This window comes from Arabidopsis lyrata (genome assembly GCF_000004255.2).
Source record: "Arabidopsis lyrata subsp. lyrata unplaced genomic scaffold ARALYscaffold_3, whole genome shotgun sequence".
Lineage (NCBI taxonomy): Eukaryota > Viridiplantae > Streptophyta > Magnoliopsida > Brassicales > Brassicaceae > Arabidopsis > Arabidopsis lyrata.
Genome location: NW_003302553.1, coordinates 13,242,681 through 13,265,144, shown reverse-complemented (window position 1 = coordinate 13,265,144; position 22,464 = coordinate 13,242,681). Strand labels below are relative to the sequence as shown.

Below are 22,464 nucleotides of genomic sequence, written 5' to 3'. Positions count from 1 at the left end.
TCGTATAGCAAATGAATTGTCTATTGATGAATAGCCAGTACTTTTGATAAATTAACGCAAACAAACAAACATTTGAAGTTATATGAGACCAAAATATTTATAGGTAATCTTACACTAAGACCCGAAACGAGGAAGACTGGTTAACGTATTCACCAACATATACAAAACCCAAAACTAAAACTTTTGGTTAAAAGATTAAAAATGGCAAAAGGTACTAGTAGTACACTAGTACTAGTAGTAGTAGCCCTTCCGCCATATTTACAAAACCAAACCCGTAAAATGTTAAAGTGTTACAAAATGAGTTATCATCTCTTTTGTGATTGCAATGCTTTGGAAATGCAAAGACAGAGTCTCAGTATTCGAGGATATCCCACTCCAACATCATTCATTGCAGAGTCTATCTCGTTCTTCAGTTGTTTTGATGCAACACCGTCTCTTTTTGTGCCTGAAACTTCTCGTAACTCGCAAGGAACTACATCACTAGGATACTTCCCACTGTTACAATAGAGAGCACAGTTTAATTATCGGAAAGTCTTAAGAACTTGATAGTTACTGAGCGGCTTAGATACTTACTGGATCAAAGATGTCACATCGAGAATCACGCTTAGTTTTCTCAAGTTTGTGCAATCAAGAAAGTTAATCTGCAAATGTAGCAGCTCCGCTGCAATCAACAAGACACTAGTGTTGCTATCTCAGACAGAACTAGTCATTATAAAATTGCTAAATTGCGCATGTATTGGCCACTACTGTTAAACTAGTATGACCAAAAGGGAAGTGAGAGGAGGAAATAGATTACCTGATGGAGAATCAAAGTTTCCTTGGACTAAATTTGGTATATTCATTTGAGCTAAATGAAATTCCTCAGCCACATCTAGCAGATTGTGTAAGAGCAAACTGGTTTTCTGCATTCTCAGAGCAAAATGAGACAAATTTCAGAGGTCTAGTAGTCTTGCACAAAATAAAGCCAGAGAAAGTGATTCTTCTAAAGGAACTTACAAACACTAAGGAGAGAGCGAACATGACTTGCAAAAAGAATTTCAATAAGATCGAAAAATACCTAAGATGCTATGATAGTATTCAAAGAACCATAGCAACAAAAGGTAATTGAAACAGAAACACACCTGTGTAATCTCCAACAATAAATTGGAACCACCAATATACTTCCGGGAGTCTTCAGCGTTAAACAAAGAGTTAAACGCAATTGAAACATTCATCTCTGGGAAATGCTGAAGAACAATGCCTTGATCAGAAACAAAAAGAAGAACATGTATTAATGGAAGGACAACAGTTTGGTTACCCTTACCTTAACGAATTTATCACTCAAACTGTTTGAAACTAGTACACATGAAGGATGACCAGGCTTTAATGTGAGCCTGCATATCCGAAAAAAATTTCAATAAATTCCAAATAGCGCTCATGTATATGTAGCAAAGTGTAGGAAACAGATTCTTCAAAAAGGTTATGGAAAGATAAAACCAACCTTTGGTTGAACACGTCACTATAGTTTAGAACAATGCTCTGACAATCATTCCACTCACCCAAACTGTCAACTTGCCAGACCTGCCGACAGCAGAAGGGTAATTCAAGTTAAGAAAAACACTTTGTTTTAGATCCCTATGTCTATAGAAATAAGATGGTATATACCAGAATATCCTGACGTATGGATCTGCAACTCATTCTCTTTTTCAAAGTATCTTCAGCAATCATAATAGTGTCTGCATATGCCGGTTCTCCTGTCACCGTGTCGGACGTCGTAAAACATTGAATCAAGTTCTTGATTTTGGAGTCCAATTCTTTGATCTCCTGTGTTATCTCTGCTCCTTTGCTAGTAACAACCTAGAAAAATGTTGACAGATAACAAGTCTATTAATTACTTAGATTAAAACAAGGGTCAAAATACACGAAAATAGCAAAAGCATTACAAATAAGAGAAATCATAGCATACATCTCTGATCTAGAAAATATCATGAGACCATGTGGGAAGAACATTACATCTGAGATGTAAACAAATAAAATTTTCTGCCAGTAGAGTGAAAAGAAATCATCACCCTGAAAAATGTTCCATGTTTACCAAAAACCATTTTTAGCCTGTGAAAGAGTTAAGGCGTCCTAATTATTGAAATTTGCCATAATTACATCTTTTAAGAGGTAAGACCCACCAACAGTTTTTACTTTTATGGGTATTTCAAACTAGTCTAGTTACCTCTTGAGCTTGGTCAGGATTCAACAAGCTAGTAGAATGGAAACCATGTTGACGTAGAAAGTTCGCACAATTCAACCTCAATGTTTCGGATGTTTGTACACCGGTGCTCACTGCTTGAAACTTTTTCTGCATACCATATAAGTGAAATTTGATCAAGTAAGCAGAATCAATAGAAAGTTTGAAAAAGAGGAACAAAGTAAATACCATCATTATCTCTTTCTTGAGGTGCAGCAACTCAAGTTTGGCTTTTTCGTATGCTAACTTGCAGAGTAATGATCTGCTCTCAGCACGTCTGCAATAATACTCGCAATGAATGTTATATACTTGGCACTATTTGATTCTAAAGAATATCGATACTGTTTAGTGTTTTGTATCAAATATATAAAGGAAGTACAGGGGGAACCTCTTTGTCTTGGCACCACGCAAGTCGTCACATACTTTCTACAAGTAGAACAAGATCATCAGTATCATCAGTGTATATTTATGTAGAAAGAATGATAGCAGACGTTTTCTTATAGGCTGACCTGAGATTGAATTTGAAGACAGAGCATCTCACACAAATGAACCTTCTTCATGTGTGTTAATATATCTTCCAGCTTGCATATCTGCACTTTTGGAACATTAGTACTGAAACTATAAAAGCTAAAAGGAAACAGTCTCAGTAGCCAGATTGGGTTTCCGCAGAGAGGAATAATATACCAGTCTGGAGTTCAGCTTATCTTCCAAGGGAGCAAGCATTTGATTGATTTTTTCTGATACTTTTCCTGGAATCTGCATGGTAATGGAACAGTAACTTATTTGTATGAAGAAACGATGGACTTGCATCCGATAACAAAGAGGTTATCAACAGTACTTACTTCTACCCAGTTCACTTGTTCATGAACTCTGCGGCAATCGTTAGCATCGATGTTTCCATTAGGGATGTCCATCACTGAATTCGAAATATACTGTGTACTTCTCCCGACTTTGGGGCTACAACTTCTACCGGCACAATCAACATCTTCTGCTTTCCTTTTCAATCTGGATGGTCCCTGCAAATTATTATAGTTTAGAAATCTGGCTCAGCCTAAAATTGTATCATTACATATCCTTTGGGATAGCTGAAATATGATAATTCTTCTCCGGCATTCTGAGTAATTTCTTTCAGAAATGCACTGCTCAAGGTCTTCCATGGAATCTGAGTCAAAATATTCAATCTGAATGACCTCTTAGTGGGTTCTTAACTTCTTATAAAGGAATGATCTGGTTCAGCTGTTGGTGTAAAAAGGCCAATTTGGAAATTTACTACCATCTCAGAGATCAAAAAGATCTATTCACGTTCAGAAAATGGATTTTGTAATCCATTTGTCCCGTGGACAGATAGATCTTCAAAACATATACATGGGTGTAGAATTATACCTTAGCATGTGAAGCCTCATTCTCATACCTGTCCATAGATGGAGAGCCAGAGGTACTAGGAAGGTTTTTTGTAACTAAAGCAGGAAAGTCTTCAGCTGAGATAACTTCTGTTTCACAATGGACTTTAAAGTGATTATTATCCTTCAGAAGACTCTGGGAAGCACTGATGTTGGTTCTGTTTTGATTTTTGTTCAGCATACTGTCCTTCTCTTTTTGTTGAGCAGAGCCATTCAAGAAGCCTGTCTCGCTAAGTAATACGCTAGATTCTGCAAGCAGGGAATCCACTTTGTCGGATAATGTATTCATAGAACAATTACTAGCACATTCCTTGGTCACATTTCCCTCCCCAGTCTCAATGGCTTTACTATGCTGCTCTTGATCTGGACGAGTAGCAAACTTCTTCAATGCTGACGGTTTTGCATTTGACGAATTTGTTAGAGATGACACACACTTCTCAGGGGTGCTGGCTGTCTGATTTCTCTGTTGTTGTTTACAGAGTGAACCTTCTATCTCAGAATTAGTATTTCCTTCTGGACTTCTGCGTGCAAACACATCGCTTATGTCAACAGCAGGGATCAATGCACCACAACAGTGTTGATCTGGCATGCCTTTCTTTTCAGAAACTGGTGTTCTATCATCGCTAGTGTCAACAGCAGGGCTCAATCCTTTCTTTTCTGAAACTGGTGTTCTATCATCGCTAGTGTCAACAGCAGGGCTCAATGCACCACTAGTGCATCGATCTGGGATGCCTTTCTTTTCTAAAACTGGTGTTCTATCAACGCTAGTGTCAACAGCAGGGCTCAATGCACCACTAGTGCATCGATCTGGGATGCCTTTCTTTTCTGAAACTTGTGTTCTATTATCATCGCTAGTGTCAACAGCAGGGTTGAATGCACCACTAACACACTTATCTGGGATGCTTTTCTTTTCAGAAATTGGTGTTCTATTATCATGTTTTGATAACAAATCCTCCAAGTTGGTAATGGGTATATCTGCATGCTTTTCCCTGAGGACACCTATCTCTTCCCTCCCAGTTGCTGGGGTAACCATAGAACGGTGTCCGGATAATTGTAGCTTTGATTTCTCAATTCTTTGAGAAAGAGCAGAACCAGGGGAGGGTGGAATCAATCCAAGTCTGGATTTGCTTTTCTGAATAGTTGACAAGCTCTCAACTAGTGCCCGAGTTTCCCTGCTCATAAAGCTTCCACCCTGTTTAGGGGAAGGAGTAACACAAGATAAGGACTGAGGCAACATACCAACTAAAAACGCACTTTGCCTTCTAATAGCTGACGAGGAAAGGGAAGCCTCTTTTGTGTAACGTAAGCTTCCTGATTCCTGCAGCACTATTTGAGGGTGACAAGCATCACTGCTATCTATACCATGACCTATGGGCATGTATCCATTTTGAGGAGACGAAAAAAAATCATCGATAGGTGATCTTGCTTCCACAGTATTATCTTCAGGAAGCAATTCCTTGCTTCCATCTCCCATTAAAGCTGCTAGTGTAGGAGATATATAACCGTAATCATATTTCCGAGAATTTTCACCCACAATACTCATATCATTCGAGTCTCTACCACCACTTCCTTTATCAACTGGCACAGGGGATTTTGGAAATAGCTTCTTAGGTTCTGTTAACACCATTGCACTTCCTGTATCAGATCTAGAGGTAACCTCAGTTGGTGTTTTTTCTTCTACTGGAAGATGACTACTCGTAGGGGTCCTTACATCTCCAGACTCTGACCTCGCAAGACTCCGAAAATGCATCGAAAACGCAGTAGAATCCATCGTCATTTCATGGTGCTCTTCAGAGAAAGTAGTATCCGACAATCTTCCAGGATTGATAAAATGAGAAGACACAGGGCCAAAGAAATTATCTTCTGATTAAGAAAACAAAATCGATTCAGCTCAAAATTCATTCACAGGAGTAAGAACAAACCCTAAATTCAAAGTAATTGAAGCGTACCGTTATCACTAGTAGCAGAACCAACAGTACTACCTCCTGAAGATGGTGAATATTTTGGTCTCAAGAATGATTTATCCAATATAGCTTCGTATTCAGCATCACCATCTCCGTCAGTATCTTCGCGGTCAGATAATTCACCGAAAAACCTAATTACTTTATCTTCATGCTCTGCTGTATCACCGTTTTGTGGTTTCGCGGCGGAGGTATTTGGCGGCGTCTCGTAATCTTCGTCCCGGTTGAAAATGTGAACGGAAGTAATTTCCCGGTCGGCGAAGCTCACTCGTCGGAGCCGCTTCCGACGCTGAGCTATAGACTCCTCGTCTGTTCCTATTCCGGCGGTGTTGTTCATCGGATCTTCTGGCTTTTCCGATGCCATTGGGTAGAGAGGATTTTGGGGGAATTTTCGAATTTTTAGGGTTTGAAATTGAATTATTATTGGAAATAATGTGCGGGAATTTTCCCTCACTTGTTTTTAAACAGTATTGAGAAGGAAGAACAACATTTTGATTTTGGTCGAATTGATTTAAAAAGGGATGGGTAAATGAGAAAACTCAATGATTTTGTGGCTGAACCATTTGATTAATAACCTTAACCGGTTGATTAGTAAATTTATACTAATACTATACTTTTACCCTTTTATAATGGCTATGGGGTTTGTTATTCAATGTTGAATTTTAATAGAATTGAAATTCAACACTAATCCAATGTTATTCTAACTTTATTTTTTTTTTGGGTCAAAATCCAATGTTATACAACTAATAATTCTAAATCCAGCTTTAAAATCTGGTGTTATTGGATCTTATATTTTTAAATCATGTTTAATAATTTTAAAGTTTGGTGTTATTCAACTAAAATTTAAAATATTTTATTAAAATTTAGTGTTATTTAAAACTAAAAAACTTGTAAAATCGGGGTTATTGGTTCATGAATTTATAAGGATATGGAAATTCAAACAAAAATCATTTGTTTGTCTTCGGTTGCCGATGTGTGTACGCTTCTTCGGTTGAGTTTGTGAACTCTCATTTATCTCTATGTTTCTGTTTGAACTATTGTTGTAGTTTTAGTTTTTCTCATTTGCTTGACCATGTTGTATTGTTGTGGGTCACATAATTTGCTTGTTTGGCTCCTAGTAGCCTTTTGTATCCTCCTTCTATGGAGAACTCTTGATTAATTTCTAATGAAATCTCCTTATGCCAAAAAAAAAAAAAAATCATTTGTTATTCAATCGTTGCTTTTAAAATCCTAATTAAAATCATGTGCTATTGGTTCTATGATTCATAAATACTAGTTAAAAGTTAAAACCCTATGTTATTCGTTTAGTCATTTGTATTTAGATTTCAAAATCCAAATTGTATTTTAAATGGATTTGAAGGAAAAAAATAGAAGGATTCAAATCCATAAATAAACACATGTTATTTCAAAATTCATATGTCTTGATTTCATAATTAATAAGGATTTTCAAATCCTATATGGATTTACAAATCAATAAACCAATAACACCCCATGCATATTAAATCATTTGAAATAAAACCTCTTTGGAGTTTCATGAGTAACTTATTGAATCAAAATCCAAGATATACTGCAGAGATTTTGAAATTCACACAAACATATTCTTAAAAGCAATATCAGATTGCAAATCTAAACCTTAAAGAATTGATTTTAACTCCATCATTGAATAATACCCCCTAAAACGTATTTTCTTTCTCGATAAAAAAATTTTTGTATTCATTTTCTTTTCATAATGTTTTTATTTTATTTTTATATTTTACATTAATTTATATATAAAATCGCTATAACAAATATCTAAATAATTAGTGCGTGGTTCAAAAAAATATTATTTCTCTCTCTCTTCTCTTTAGAGAAACTTTCGATTAAGTTTTTAATTTGCTCAGAGAGTTTTGTTCAGGCTTTGCCGTCGCCTTTGTTACGTTGTTTGTTTGCTTGCAAGAGAGGGGAATTGTCTTGGTTCGTTTCTGTTTCTGATCACGAGAGATAACAAGCCTATCTTTTGTGTTTATACAAATGTGTCAGTTTTCGATGGATCAGAGGCGAAGTTTCACCATCTTATGGTGAATCGGATCAATTTAGAAAAACTGGATATGTGGTGGATTTGTTTATCCACATAGTGGTTGTTTGGTGGATTTTCTCTAGCTTGTTTTGTTGGGTACACTGTTTACAGAAAATTCAAGGATAGTTAGTTTCAACGAAAGTTGAAGAAAAGAAGAATTTTTTTTCGTGATTTTTAAATTCCTTTTATCCATGATTTAATTTGTTTGGAGTTTCGATTCGTCGTGCAAAGAGTTTTATTGGTGGAAATCAGAAGAATCAATGGTCAAATTTCAGTTATCGACAATGATTTTCTTCACCTGAATCAGATTCTCAGACGGTGGAGATTGATGTCAGAAAATCTTTAGATTTTTCATCCAACGTGTCTTTGTCGTTACCACATGTTGTCACGTGGATTTGGGAAATTTTGACGCATATATAGCAAAATTTTAAATGTTAATGTGATATTCTACAACTTTAGGATATATCTGAAATCGAATATGCATTTGCTAAAGAAAAAAAATTTGGTCTAGAATATCCAAGACTTGGATACATGAAATTACCGGTTTTATTCTGTCTTGAACTCACTTACGGCATGATTCAAAATATCATGTAGTCTCCAAACTATGTAATCTAGTTTAAATAAACTCAGTGTACACCAAAAGACTCTCTAGGACTGATTGGATTGGGCATAGAGCCCATGCACATAATATTGGCGGACATTCAAATATTGCATGGTTAATTATTTTCTCATCTATTCTACCTCCGAGAAAATGAATCCTTCTAGCTATTATTTAACTGTAATACATCATGAGTCTAATTACCATACAAAATGTCTTTGTTTTTATTGTCATTTGACTTTACAAGCATGAACACTTAGGATATCAAGTGATAGGCCTTACCCTGAATCTCCTTTTCTAATGTCATTCAATTGGACCATTTCACTACCATTTCCATCGGGTGCATTCCACAAATCTTGGCAAAGTGTTAACTATTTATTCTACATTTTCATAATGTTCGGACATATTAAAATCTTCAATATATTTAATCTATTGTAGATTGATCTTTGAAGTTCGCTTATTAATGAATTTAATATTTAAATCCATATATATCAAATGATATGGTGGATTAGGCTCGGCGTACAGACTTCAACCTGTTTTGGCAGCTCAATACGCACAATCCCAATCTTCATTTAATCGCTAGGTGGCCACCTTGGCGGCGGATCTCCCATGGCAAAGATTTTGATGGATATATATATATATATATATATTGTTTGAAAAATTGTTTGATAAGAATCAATCACTATTTGAATCAGTGTACTAAAGGAGCTTCTTAAAAAAAGAAAAAAGAAAAAAGAAATTCAAGGTCAGAAGTTTGCATGTTGTAACTCCGGTTTGGTGGACTTGTAGTCCTTGACTCTTCTAGCACGTTGTAAATCTCTCTCTCTTTCTTCCCCTTTTGTGTCTAGTAGGCAGACACAAGTTTCTTCATCCTCTCTGCTTATTTTGCTGCAAGCTTCATCTTCAGAGCTGCCCGATTGGCTTCACGCCCATCCTGAAAACAACATCAAGATTCATCCACATTTTCTTTTTTTTTTTTTTTTTTTTTTCATCAAGCACCATTTTTATTAAGATATCGGAAAGAGCCAATCAGGAACCGACGAACTTACATGGGAAAAGAGACTGTTTCGAGCTCGATCATTTTTGGCTAAACACTCTGCTCGAGTATTACAACTACGAGGAAGAAATCTAATATTAAAAGAAGGAAAAAAACAAACGAGAGACCGGAAAGAGGCCATTTCTGCTGCAAAAGTTGGCCAAACGTCTTGGTTGTCGAGGAGAGAAATCATGTCAAAGCAATCGGATGCGAAGGCGCCAATGTTAATGCCTAACGAGATCATACATTCCATTGCCCAAAGCAAAGAATCAATTTCTGCGTGGAGCGGTGAGAGACTTCTTCTCGAACTCTTTAGTCCAAGATGAAGAATATTGTCTTGGTCGACTAAAACCCAACCATGTCCACTTAGGGTATCCTCCGTATGCCAGGAAGCATCAATCTGGCATTCCGAGATCCGAGGCAGAGAAGAGTGGGGTTGAGCCGAGCGGCCGAGAGGCTCGGGATCTACCTCATCTTTCAAGTTAGCTTGCTTCCAAACAGAAGCTTTTCGTAAAGCCAAGGCCAAAGTTTCCATAGGGGGTTCTTTGAAGTTTTCAAATAGGAAGCGATTACGGCTTTTCCAGATATACCATAGTATCCATGGAAAGAGTTCTAAAACATCCTCCTCTATTCCAAACTCTAGACCTTGCCAGAAGAGGAAATCGAAGTTGTAGAAAAGGGAATTTCTAGGAAAGATGTGCCCGGAAGAGGGAATAGGTGATAATGCCCAAATCTGTCTCGAGGGCGGACATTCAAAAAGAAGATGGTTAATAGATTCTTCTTCCCCTCCACAGCGAGGGCAACCTTTGTCAGTACCAATATGTCGGTAGACAAGTTTTTGGCTTGTGGCTAGACAACCCGAGATACATTGCCACGCGAAATGCATGAGCTTCCCCGTAGTTTTAAGCTTCCATACTTGTGCCTGAAGTGTCGAAACACCCGGTCCCTGAAAAGGGAGGTCACAAGTAGGACGATACAGAGCTTTCGCGGCCCAATAACCGGACTTTACCGTGTAATTTCCTGATTTGGTATGAGACCAACTAAAACCATCGCTCAAGTAAGTACAACTTGGTCGGATCCCTAATATGAGTGGAATATCTACAGGATCAATCAAAGATTGAATGCGATCCAATTTCCACGTTTTCGTGGTTTGGTCGATGAGGTCATTAACATAGAGATGTGGATCTCGAATGTTAAGAATGCTCTTTACGGGTCGCGCAGGAATGGTGGGAATCCACGGGCCTTCCCAAACTCGGGTTAACATTCCAGAGCCAATGGTCCGTCGACGGCCCAAAACAAGTAGTGGTTTGGCCGCCATAATACTCCTCCATCCATAGGAGGGACGGTTAGAATTTCCAATATGTAGAGGATCACTAAATCGAAAATATCTACCCCTCAGGACCCTGCTCAAAAGAGAATTTGGGTATCTAAGGAGGCGCCAAAGTTTTTTTGCTAAAAGAGCAAGATTAAACTCTTCAAGTGTTCTAAAGCCCAAGCCGCCATCGGAGTGTGGCGTGCAAAGCTTATTCCAAGCAATCCAGTGGATACCTTTACTATTTTCATTAGTTTTCCACCAGAAATTCGCAATTGCACTACTCAACTTTGAGCGGATAGCCTTGGGGAGGAGAAAACACGATATGACGTATGTCGGAAGGGCCTGTGCTACATATTTTATAAGGACCTCTTTGCCTCCTTTGGACAAGAATTTAGCGGACCAAGTATTAAGTCGTTTTTGAAGCCTATCCTTAACGAAAGCGAAAACTTGAGTTTTGGAGCCATGAATCTTCTCTGGTAATCCCAAGTATGACCCCATGCCCCCGTCTTTGAAAATACCCAAATTCTCCTTGATAGTATTTGATGAGGACATCAATTTCGTGTTGAGTTATCAACATCATGGCCAAACATAACCGAGGACTTTGCAGTATTTAACTGTTGTCCCGAAGCCTCGCCGTAAACGCGGAGAATTTTGATGATTTCCTCACCTTGGATTGGGTCGGCTTTATAGAAAAATAAGCTATCGTCCGCGAAGCTGAGGTGGGAGGTAGAAGGGCTAGCACGAGATATTTGAAGACTTTGGATTCGGCCATGCCATTCTGCTTCTTTGAGGTTAGCGACCAGAGCTTCGGTACACAAAATAAATAGGAAAGGAGAAATAGGGTCCCCTTGTCGAGTTCCCCTCGTTGGTTTAATGGACCCTCTCGGTGCTCCATTCAAAAGAACTTTATAAGAGTCTGAGGAAATGCAAAAAGATATCAAATCTACCCATTTCTGAGCGAAGCCCATTTTGAGCATTAGGGCTTGTAAAAAGGACCATTCTACTCGATCATATGCTTTACTCATGTCCGTCTTTATAACCATAAACCTTTTCTTGCATGCCGGATTGGTTCGAAGAGCATGAAAATTTTCTTGCGCTATAAGAATGTTGTCCGTAATGAGTCTTCCCGACACAAAGGCGGATTGAGTCTCGGATATTAATTCCAGAAGAAGTTTTTTAAGACGGGAGCTAAGGACCTTTGAAATAACTTTGTAACTAACATTACACAAGCTAATTGGTCGGAACTCCGTCATTTTCCTCGGTTTATCGGTTTTTGGAATCAAACATATATTTGTCTCATTCAATCGCTTATCGAAAGAGCCTGATGAATGGAAGTCTTGAACTACTTTTACTAAGTCCGACCCGGTCAAATCCCAGAACCGTTGGTAGAAGAGGGCTGTCATTCCATCCGGACCCGGAGCTTGGTCCGGGTTGAGAGAAAAGAGGGCTCATCTAACTTCCTCTGGGGAAATTTCTTTTATAAGATTCTGGTTCATAGCTTCCGTGATCAAAACTGGCACGTCCCTAAGGGCGGAATGGAAGTCTTATGGTTCTGAAGTAGTGAAGATGTCTCTGAAGTAGTGTACCGCTAAACCCTCTATATCCACTTCTCTATCCACCCACATACCATCTTGGTTTAACAACCCAATGATCTTGTTTTTTGCTCTTCTTTTCTTGGTAATAGCATGGAAGTATTTAGTGTACTTATCGCCGACTTGGAACCACGTTTCCCTACTCTTTGCCCTCCAAAAGATCTCCTCTTCTCTGTAGGCATCGCATAGCTTCCATTTTAGGGCTAACAAATCTTCTGCAGAGATGGACTCGTCTTCCTGGGCTTGGTCAATTTGATTCTGTAAGGCTAGAATCAACTTCTCAGCGTTTGTAGAACTCGATTTCTTCCAAATAGAGATAGTTTTTCTACAGCTTGAAACTTTTTGCAAAAGAAGAACACCTTCTTGGGAAGGGAAAGTCCAGCCTTGAATGACCGATTCTTTAAACCCCGGTTTACCAATTCATCTTTTATCAAAAATAAAATTTTTGACAAACCAGTGAGGACTATTCTGGATTGAAGCTAGGAGGGGTCTATGATCAGAGCCCCATAATTTTAAATACACCACATTAGTGTGGAAAAAAAATTGAGTGCCATTCTTCATTACCCAAAACTCTATCTAACCGCGATTTGATAAGACGACGAACTCTCCGACCCGTAACTCCACAACTACGACGCCCCACCTAGGAGAACAAGTTGCCCTAAGATGGAACCTCGATCATTCCACAATTTTCAATCATACAACGGAAAGGAAGGAACGACGATTCGGACCTACGTTTACCGCCTCTCTTCTCATGGTTTCCGGTAATTTCGTTAAAATCACCGATCGTAAACCATGGATCAGAACGAGTAATGCCAATGCACGTCAAGCGTTCCCAAACTAATTCTCTGTATTAAACTGCCAGATCTCCATAGACAAAAGTAATAAAAACACGGTTTCCATCAATAATAGTCTCAATATCAATCAGTGATCACTAACAAAAACAAACTTAACTGGATAATCTTTTGTATACATAAGAGCAAGACCACCACTGTTACCAATAGGTTCAACAATTTGAAGGGAGTCAAAACCTAAAGATACTTGCATATTCGGAAGGTGCACACGGTCATTTTTAGTCTCCGATAAAAAAAGAAGCCTGGAGAATACATACGACACATATCTTCTAGTCGACGGGTAGTAAGTTCCACACCCGCCCCTTGACAATTCCACGCTAGAATCCTCATCTATTATTTTCGGAGAGAGAGTAAATCCCCACCGTACTAATAATTGAAAAAATACTCTCCATAAGAAAGGAGGAATATGTTAAAATTTGGATAATACAATTGGACCTCAAAACCAAGCTTCTAACATGTCGAGAACAAGTCCACTTCCAAAGACTAATGGACCAGACCCATAACATTATCATTTTGGTGGGCCAAACAGGCTTTAAACCCATAAAATTTTCAAGGCCTAAACAGACCCGAATAGAAACATAAATGGGCCAAGCCCAAACCCGGTTTAATCGCAAATATACTAATTTGATACTTTGTTGACCTAGCTCGGTCATATCGGAGACGGAGCAGCGGTGAGGTTCGGTGGTGAGGATTGGTGGTTGTGCGGTGAAGACCGCTTCACCCAGGTGAAGGAGACACGAAGCCAACGCTTGTCTCACCGGTATACGAGTCAACCGGTGGAAGGAGGGTGCAAAGGAGAGCTTCTGCGAACAAAAATCTTCAGCCATGGAGGCCGAGAAGGGACCAGCTATGGTCGTGAGGCCGAGAAGGGACCAGCTATGGTCGTGACAACCGGCAAGAGAAGTTTAGTGGCCAAGCTAGAGAATTGTCTTGACGGCGGCAAGCCGCACCGTCAGAATAAAACAACAAACTTATGGAATCTTGTGAATATGGTAACTTTTCCTTGGGCCAAGAACATTCGAGAGTAAAAAGTCTCACACATCATCAAAACTTAGCAATTGCTAGAATTATTCTACGGATTCGTCATGGAGTGAGACTACGAGAGATAAGAGAATCATCATCTCTAAGAAAAAATCTCTATTTGGTGAAGAAGATGAAAGACAATGAAGATCTACGCCCATTTAGAATAGATCGAAGGGAAAAATTATGATGGATGGGTAGGGGAGAACGAGAGGAGCTCAGATCTATTGTCGGGGATCCAAAAGCATCATTTCGTCACCGTCCGTACAAGCCACCACGAGAGAGAAAACCAGGTTCGGTGAAAACGGGTACATTTTTTCATGAGAGGCTGGTCTTGTGAGAGTAATCGAAGAGAGAAAAACAAACGCCGGAAAAGGAGGAAGAAAAAGCATCACCGGAAAAAGCTGCAGCGGCGAGGATGGATGCTAAACGCCGGAGGAAAGGAAGAAGACGGTGGAAAAAGCAAACCAGAAAGTCGGTAAGGTTCATCCACATTCAGAGTCTAACAAAACAACATGAATCGGAATCAACCTATGAAATTCAAGTGAATAAGATCTAACTCACATTCAATATAAATGACAATTACCACATATGACAATTTGCAGCCAACAAAATTAACACAAAACCAACAGCTCAAAAAAAGAAAGTTCCAATAGATTTGACCATTAAGCAGCACATTAAGAATCAAAAGTACAGAATCTGTAGATCACTAACCTGAGAAAGAGCTTCTTTCTCTTCTTGTTGAGACTTATTCCGTTGAAGGAAGTCAACATAACCTCTTGTCCCTATTGATGAACAGCTTGATCATATTAATTATGCATATGTATCATGTACAACTTAAGCACATCACATATCCTTCTTTTCTTATACACTAGGTGAATACCCGTGCTATGCTGCGAGTTTTTCTATATATCATGTTTGATATATGTATATTATGTATATATATATATTCTTTCTAATTGTTCAGATAGGGATTTGTGTAGACTTGGACCGGCTATCTGAGTGTAGAGGTTAAAGCCGCTGGTTACTCATCGGATTGGTCCCTCGTTATTGTGTGTGTCTGTGTGTGTGTATTAGGGGTCTCGCTCAAGTCTTATAGACATAGCTTGTTAGTCATCATCAGTGAAATAAAATCTATATATTCTCTGCTAAAACAGAGTTTGGAGATTTTCTTGTTGTGAATTTTTGCTTGGACATGTCAGGTCCTAAGTATATCTTCTTTCTAATTGTTCAGATTATTAACGATTTATGTTAAGAAAGTTAACTACAATGCTGCTATATGAAATAAATATTTTTAAAATAGCTAAAAGAAAATAATGTAAAATAGTTTTTTTGAAATTTTATGTCCCTTTACATTTGCCCTTACATTTACTATAATTACTTACTTATTATTTTGGCTGGATGAAAACTATTAGCATAGTTTGATTATGTGATGTTCTTTTTCTTTTTTTTTACATCTTGTGCGATGTTTTCTGTGTTGTTAACAAATATACATCACAAAATCTAATATGAATATATGATATATAAACCTTTTCCATTCTACTTTATGTTTTGATGGTTTAAACCGTTTTATAATATTTAAAACTTTTTATAACATTCAAAATTAACAAAAAAATACATCAAATTGTATTCGAAATAAACAATAGAAAATTGCAAACGGTTTTCGTTATGTTCTCGGTGTTAGAGACCTAACAAAATTCAAGATTGAAAACTCCATGGTGGAAGTGGAAGAGGAAAAGACAACATTGTTATAAAACTCAAATGTAGTGCTTAAGAAACGGCAAAAGAAAATGGAAGTCACATAATTAATTAATGTATTATTTATTAATATTTATGTTATTAATTTTGAGAAGTACACATGTTTTCTCTTCAGTTGTTGATGTGTCATTCATATGGAGAGATTTATCCAATTTTCATATATATGATTACAAATAAGTTATTTACGTTTATATATCTATATTTTAAAACTTAAGTTATTTATATTCATATATAAATAAATGTTATTTAACTTCATTCTTATGAAAGTCAAATAAATTCCATAACGCAAATGTGGATTTATATACTCTCACAATCATTATGGGAGTAAATTAATTGTGGATTTACTATTCAGTTAAATTCCGCAGAAATGATATTTGCTTATATTTTTTAGTTTTTAATGGTTGTTAATGGAAATACAATAATGTTTGGTTTTGTTTTTGTTAATTTGAATCAAAAGTTCACAAATTCTTGATTGAAAAAAAAAAAACAAAAATAAATAAGACAAAAAAAACGACAAGAAAAGCTGTTTGGTAGAAAAAAATTGTAACGTGCAATCGGAGCATTACAAATATTTCTACGGCATAACATTGTTGTTTGAAGTCATGACTGTGAGTCTGTGATGTTGTCATTTGTCAATAAATTAAAGGATGAAGAACAAGATAAGATTTATAGCCACATGGAACAACAATAATAGACAAAAGCTTCTTGTTTCCAAGAACTATACTACTCAAGTTTCCATGCATGAAGAAAAAGGCAAAACTCCGGCGGCCAAGGGTTACTACTCTTGGTCGAATAATACCTGCTCCCTGTACTTGTATCGCTCCCACCACCACCGTGACCACTTCCTTCCATGTCGCTGTCTTCGGTGGTCCCTGGTTTGAATATGAACAAACCATGGCCTGTCCCCGGCGTGCTAAACAACCAATCATACACATCCCAAAACACTTGAACAGGTTGTTTATCTACCAGCACTGTCTGATTCCCTCTGAATTTCCATTGCAAATTCTTGACTTGTATTAACACAATCCCATCTATGCTTATCCACATCTCTGGCTCTTTAGGGCCCGAGGTCGAGCTTTCCACGATGATCTCGTGTTCTTTTTTCCTGTCGTAAAACTTAGCCCGCGTCGTAAAACACTTCTTGCCAAACACGTTTTCTTTCTTGTAGAACAAGGCAGCCTCTACCAAAGCGGGCCTCGACTTTGTTCTTTTGAAAGCTTTCTTCTTGTAATCACCCACCAACAAAACCACCTCTTCCTCCGAGACTAAAGCAACGTAGAAATCTGAGCTCGGCTCTGGACTACTCGTGAATTTCGCAGACCTAAAATCCCAATACACCTCTACCGGGTTACCTTCCACCTCAAACGACTTATAGCCTTTCTTGTTCCAAAAATGCCAAGGCTTAAGATCAACCTTACAACAATAATTCATATCGCCTTCCACGTTAGTCACCATGACCATAAGCGAATGATTCATTACATTCTTGGACCACAATACCGTAACATTCCTCCAAAATCCGGATATATGCGCTTGGTAAATGCACGTCACGGTACTTTGTGCCGTCTTATACGTTACAGGATCCTCTGTTATCTTCTCTGCGAATTGACTACTCCCTGTCGAATGTGATCTAAATGACATGATCGGTTCTCAAGTTTTACACACAAAAGATAACAAATTCTAACCTAAATATTGGTTTGACATGTCAACCAATTAATGGTATAGGGTTTTCTTAGAGGCTCGTGAACAAAGCCCCTTGTGGCTTCTTCAGCAGATCCAAGAATGGGAGAAAGGAAACAAACGAACAATAGATATCAAATTGAGAAGATATGTTTTGGGAGAATTGTTAGGGGATTTGGATAGAGATAGAGAAGAGAAAATGGATTAAGGAAGAATGATTGGGAGAAGAAGATCAAGAACCTCCATGTAAGGATGATGATGACGCGTAAGGACGTTGAAGGATGTTTCATCTTAACAAACAGAAATTGTATTTGTTTTGCCATGCATATCCGTTTTTTCTTTCTATTTTTTGTTTTGGTAATGACTTATTATAACAAATCCTATTGGTTTCTTCAATGCCAGTTGTTTTTTTGTTAAAATACAACACAATATGTTACTCTCTCTTTATACTATTTTTAGGTGATATTCTGTTAGTTAGTTGGTTCATATTCGCAAGAATTTAGAAGATTTATTAGGGGGGTGTATTGGTTTAAGAATTTTAGATGATTATGGTTTTTTATTAAAATCACCTGTTATTCAACTGTTGATTTTTAAATTTTTTCTCAAATTCTGTGTTATTGAAGTTGGAACTTATGTAAAATCACTTAAAATATTTCACAGTCTCTTGTTATTCAATCGACAACTTGTAAATATCATACCAAACCTACTGTTATTCAAAACATAACAATTCTTTTTTAAAAGCCTACTAGAAGTGATTTTAGGAGACTCTTTTAATTTTTTTAGTTGAAAAAGAGGAGTGGGAAAATACCACATATAGAGGTGCAACTTTGAAGGATTCTATTTTTTTCTTAAAAATAGTCTCGTAAGAGAAAAAAAAATAGAGACACAGAGAGAGAACCAGACCTGCGCCTTGATGGTGGTTTCTGCTGCTTCAACAGCTTTGATGACCTGAAACAAGTTGTCGTTCTTTAAACTCGTTCTCAGCCGAACGAAAAGAATCTTCAAGACCCACTCCGGAAAATCTATCGGCCAATCTCTCCTCGTGGCCGTTCTCCATCTTCAGCTCCTCACTTCGAAGCTGACTAAATCCCAACCAAATCCCCAAAAACTTGACCAAAGAAGTACTCAAATTTCCTCTCTCTTGTGCTTCTTAATTATCATGACTTCATCTGAGCGTTTAAGTAGTCAAATCTCACACGAATGAAATAGGAACAACCAAAATTTTCCGAGGAAATTTCTAAGAAAAATCGGAAATTGAGCGTGTTGATTTGGAAGAAATGGTAATGATTGCGAGAAAACGATAAGAACCAATTGCGCAATCACATGAGAAAGAAAAACCCAGAGAAAAAATGGGTTTTTTAATTGAAATGAGAAGAAAGTTTCATCCTTTGTCTTCGTCTTCTTCAAGCAATCTTTCTCTCTGTCTCAATCAGTTTTTAATTTTAGACTGGTAAGTGTTGTGCTGACTTGGATCAAATTCTCAGTCAGTTTATCATATTATACCATCTCGATTCTCTATAATAGTTGTTTTGAAGTATTTAAATAAATCTGTATACGTATCTGTGAATATTGATATCAGCTTTAAGATAATTATTAATTCCTATGTAGTCTTTATTGTGGACCTTGTGGTGCTATTGGTTATGTTCTGCTTTTGTATTCGTTTGTGTAATGATCGTTACACGATCGTGTGACCACTGTAGGTTAAATAGATCGTGTGACCTCTTATGAATATTTTCACAACTACCTCTTATTTAAAAGATCGTATGACTTCTTCTCAATACTCTTGTTTGGAAAACAGTTTTGGAGCTTAATTCATCGTCCATGTGCAAAAGCCTCTCTAATCACTCATTTCATTAAAATCACCTATCATTTTTTCTTTTTTTAAAATAAAAATGGAATAAAAATCTAACAAATCAACCAAAATTTCCTTAAAATTCTCTCTAATCACTCAAAATTCTAAAATATTCAAATTCCACCAGATCTTTCAAAGTTCTTAATACAATACACCCCCCTTAATTAGTTGCTACTTGCTACAAAGGGTTTTTATTTGGAAAATACTAGGGTTCACTTTTAGGGGTGAATCATTTTAGGAAATTTGGTCTAATGTGTCATTCATTGTAGCATAACTTACTGAAATTACCACAAATCATAAACCTTTCGAAATATGCCAAAATTGAACTTTAAGAAATAAAGAAGAAGACGAAAATAACCTTGCTATGTGTTGCTGTGTTTGGCGAGAAATTTAATGAGTAAGGTTGGTGCACGTGATGTGACGTGAACCGTTTGGCATTTATTGTGGACAATGCCACGTTTCTTCGGTGAAAGACTGTTAGGTACGAATATTTAGCAACTAAAGACGATTGTTTAAGAAAGAGATTGGAGAGATTTAGTAGACCAAATTTCGTAGGACATAGCAAAACTTGTCCATGGAGATTTACAAACTTGTTGGATTTACGAACATCAATGTAAAGGGTAAGGACAAATTCCCACATAAAGTTGTGTGTGTAGAAATAGATTCGTGTTGTCTACAAAAATATGAGGACATGTTACTAAACTTTAAAATAGAGAGAGGACAAAATGTTTCATATGTTGACAGATAGAGTTACAAACTTAACAACATTGTCCACATCTATAGGTGGACACCGTTATATAAGGTATTAGGCAGTACAAAATGTTTGGAAGACAAAATATAATTAAATTCAAAAGTTGTCCTCTGCAAAACTTGTCCATAAAAAACAGTCGCATGCAATAGGCAAACCTTGGCAGTGGTACAGATTCTGGAAGGGAGATAGTTCTGAGAATCCGGATCTGGCACCAAATGGGCTGAATGATAACCGACACACTAATCTGGACTTGTTGAAATAATGGATAAGTTATTTTGTTGTATTTGGTCCATGCAACAAATTTGTCTATTATACTAAAATTTGAGGGAATAGACATGATATCCGAATAGACATACTTAGATAGAGAGGAATCCAGCAGGAGAAATTCGTTGGAGGAATAAGGGGGATCATGCATCGATTCGGAGGGATCCGAAGAGGCGTCTTGAACCGGATACGATGTCTTCGATCTGATGGACAACATAAGAGAAATAGTGGTTAGTGAAGAGTTGTGGGAATCAGACGAAACCTGTCTACCAGTTCGCGAACTTGTCTATAACAAAAAGTGATGAAAGAGACAAACCTAGATGGTGACGAAACCGCGGGGAGAAGTTTGTTCAGGGAGTTAGAGGGATTGATCGCGATAACGTAAGAGATCGAAGCGACGACTTGAACCGGATTTGTTGTCTTGCACTATGGAAATTAAAATGAAGAGAATTTTGGTTAGTTCTACAAATCCAAAATCAACGGTTTCCGGAGAAGAGAGATGGAATACATATACCCAGAATCAATGTTTATGGAAGAGTTGGAGAGATCCTTATTGAGCCTCACCTTAGGGAAACAAAAAGGGGTGAATGTCATGACAACAGAATCTGAGTTTGGTTGGAAGAAAACTATGAATCCTAACGTCTTCTTCTTCTCGAGAATTTCTGAAATGGAGAGAGAAACGAAAGAATTCTAATGTTTAGAAATGATTTGGAAATGAGGAAGAAGATGGAAGATTTTTTTGTGCGGCTTCAAATGTTGAACACAGAGAAAATGGGGTTATCGAGGGGGAAAGATGATATTAGGTAAAATAAAGAAGCATTTGTTCAAGGGTAATTTGGACTTTTCACAAAGGATGTATGGCACAATTGGAAAAGGTGGAGCGGATGTTGCAATTTTGGTAAGTTTTGGTACAGTATATGGCACATTAGTTAGTTTTCACAATATTTTATCCACCTCATCTTTTTCTAACCAATCAGAATCTGCCACTTAATAATAATCTATATATAATAGCAATCTAATAAATATCATTTGCACATCTGAACGGTTGCGTCTTTTATCGCAACCTTTCGTTTAAATTGGTTATTTTTTTACGGTTATTTTGGTTGCGTCTTTTCGTTGATATATTTACGGTTGTGTCTTTTATCCCATCTCTTCGTTAACATATTTACAGTTTTTTTTACAGTTATATTTGTGCAAATTACAGTCGTATCTTTTCAGTTTACGGTTGTGTCTTCATAGTTGCATCTATTTATTTAAAGTTATGTCTCATATTATATAGATTTAAATTTTGGTTTTAAAACCAAAATATATATTATATGGTTGTTTTTTCAAAAAGTTGCAATCTGAATAAATATTTTCTACGGTTGCATCTTTTTATCGTAACACCTCATAAACAATTGCGATGTTTAGTTGAACCATTGCAACATTTACTTTATTTAACGAACAATTATAATTTTTGATTTATTTTATAAATCGTTAAAACATTTAATTTTTGAAAAACTAAAAATATATATTATACGGTTGAATTTTTTTAGAAAGTTGCGATCCGAATAAATGTCTTCTACGGTTACGTTTTTTTTAATCGTAACTTTTTGTAAACGGTTGCAACCGTTTAGTTGAACCATTGCAACATTTAGTTTATTTCACGAACAAATGCAACTCTTGGTTTATTTTATAAACCATTATAACATTTAATTATCTATAGTCACGTCTTTCGGTATAACTTTCTCTAAACTATTATTTCAATTTTAGTTACTAAAATATAATTAAATGAAATTTTAAACGTTTAATTGAACCGTTGCAATATTTGGTTTATTTGACAAATTATTGCAAGTTTTGGTTATATTTTATGAACCGTGGTAATCTTTAGTTTATTTGACGAACCGTTGCAACATTTGGTATATTCTACAGTCGCTTCTTTTGATTATAGTTCTTCATCAAATTTTTAATTTTAATTACTATAAATGAATATGTTGCTACCGTTTAATAGAACATAGTAACATTTGGTTTATTTGACGAACCAATGAATATTTTGGATTATCTAATGAACCGTTGTAACATTTGGTTTATTTGATGAACCGTTACAATATTTGATATATTTGATGAATCATTGAA

General features: G+C 36.8%; 2 protein-coding genes and 2 long non-coding RNA genes across 5 annotated transcripts; 1 reads left to right on the top strand and 3 right to left on the bottom strand.

Moving 5' to 3' along the window:
* Positions 1–85: 85 nt before the first annotated feature.
* On the bottom strand, positions 86–6,352 carry LOC9321814. 2 transcript variants are annotated; one of them, XM_021031506.1, is made up of 15 exons: positions 5,568–6,352; positions 3,602–5,478; positions 3,061–3,234; positions 2,903–2,974; positions 2,728–2,808; positions 2,607–2,644; positions 2,408–2,495; positions 2,204–2,329; positions 1,645–1,836; positions 1,481–1,560; positions 1,304–1,373; positions 1,122–1,226; positions 797–902; positions 574–661; positions 86–495 (listed from the first exon to the last, which is right to left on the bottom strand). In XM_021031506.1, the coding sequence occupies exons 1-15, from the start codon at positions 5,941–5,943 to the stop codon at positions 306–308; spliced, it is 3,663 nt and encodes a 1,220-aa protein (XP_020887165.1). In that variant the 5' UTR covers positions 5,944–6,352; the 3' UTR covers positions 86–305. The 2 variants fall into 2 exon arrangements, with proteins under 2 accessions (XP_020887165.1, XP_020887164.1); XM_021031505.1 differs by having other exon boundaries at positions 97–495; positions 3,602–5,481; positions 5,568–6,351.
* Positions 6,353–8,882: 2,530 nt separating this feature from the next.
* Positions 8,883–15,109, bottom strand: LOC110230240. The gene is made up of 2 exons (XR_002333355.1): positions 14,762–15,109; positions 8,883–9,167 (listed from the first exon to the last, which is right to left on the bottom strand). It is a non-coding gene; the product is annotated as an uncharacterized LOC110230240 (long non-coding RNA).
* On the top strand, positions 12,878–17,878 carry LOC9319697. The gene is made up of 2 exons (XR_002333356.1): positions 12,878–14,525; positions 17,528–17,878. It is a non-coding gene; the product is annotated as an uncharacterized LOC9319697 (long non-coding RNA).
* LOC9321813 lies at positions 16,448–17,755 on the bottom strand. Its single transcript, XM_002883583.2, has one exon. It carries the CDS (start codon positions 17,441–17,443, stop codon positions 16,529–16,531), a length of 915 nt encoding a protein of 304 aa, XP_002883629.1. The 5' UTR covers positions 17,444–17,755; the 3' UTR covers positions 16,448–16,528.
* Positions 17,879–22,464: the final 4,586 nt, after the last annotated feature.

Excerpts from the sequence above, each read along its gene's own strand:
- LOC9321814 (XM_021031505.1), bottom strand. The coding sequence starts at position 5,943 with ATGGCATCGGAAAAGCCAGAAGATCCGATGAACAACACCGCCGGAATA. Across the intron at positions 1,837-2,203 it reads ATCCTGACCAAGCTCAAGAG|GTTGTTACTAGCAAAGGAGC; the intron begins GTAACTAGACTA and ends ACATTTTTCTAG. Across the intron at positions 496-573 it reads GATGTGACATCTTTGATCCA|TGGGAAGTATCCTAGTGATG; the intron begins GTAAGTATCTAA and ends CTATTGTAACAG.
- LOC9321813 (XM_002883583.2), bottom strand. The coding sequence starts at position 17,443 with ATGTCATTTAGATCACATTCGACAGGGAGTAGTCAATTCGCAGAGAAG.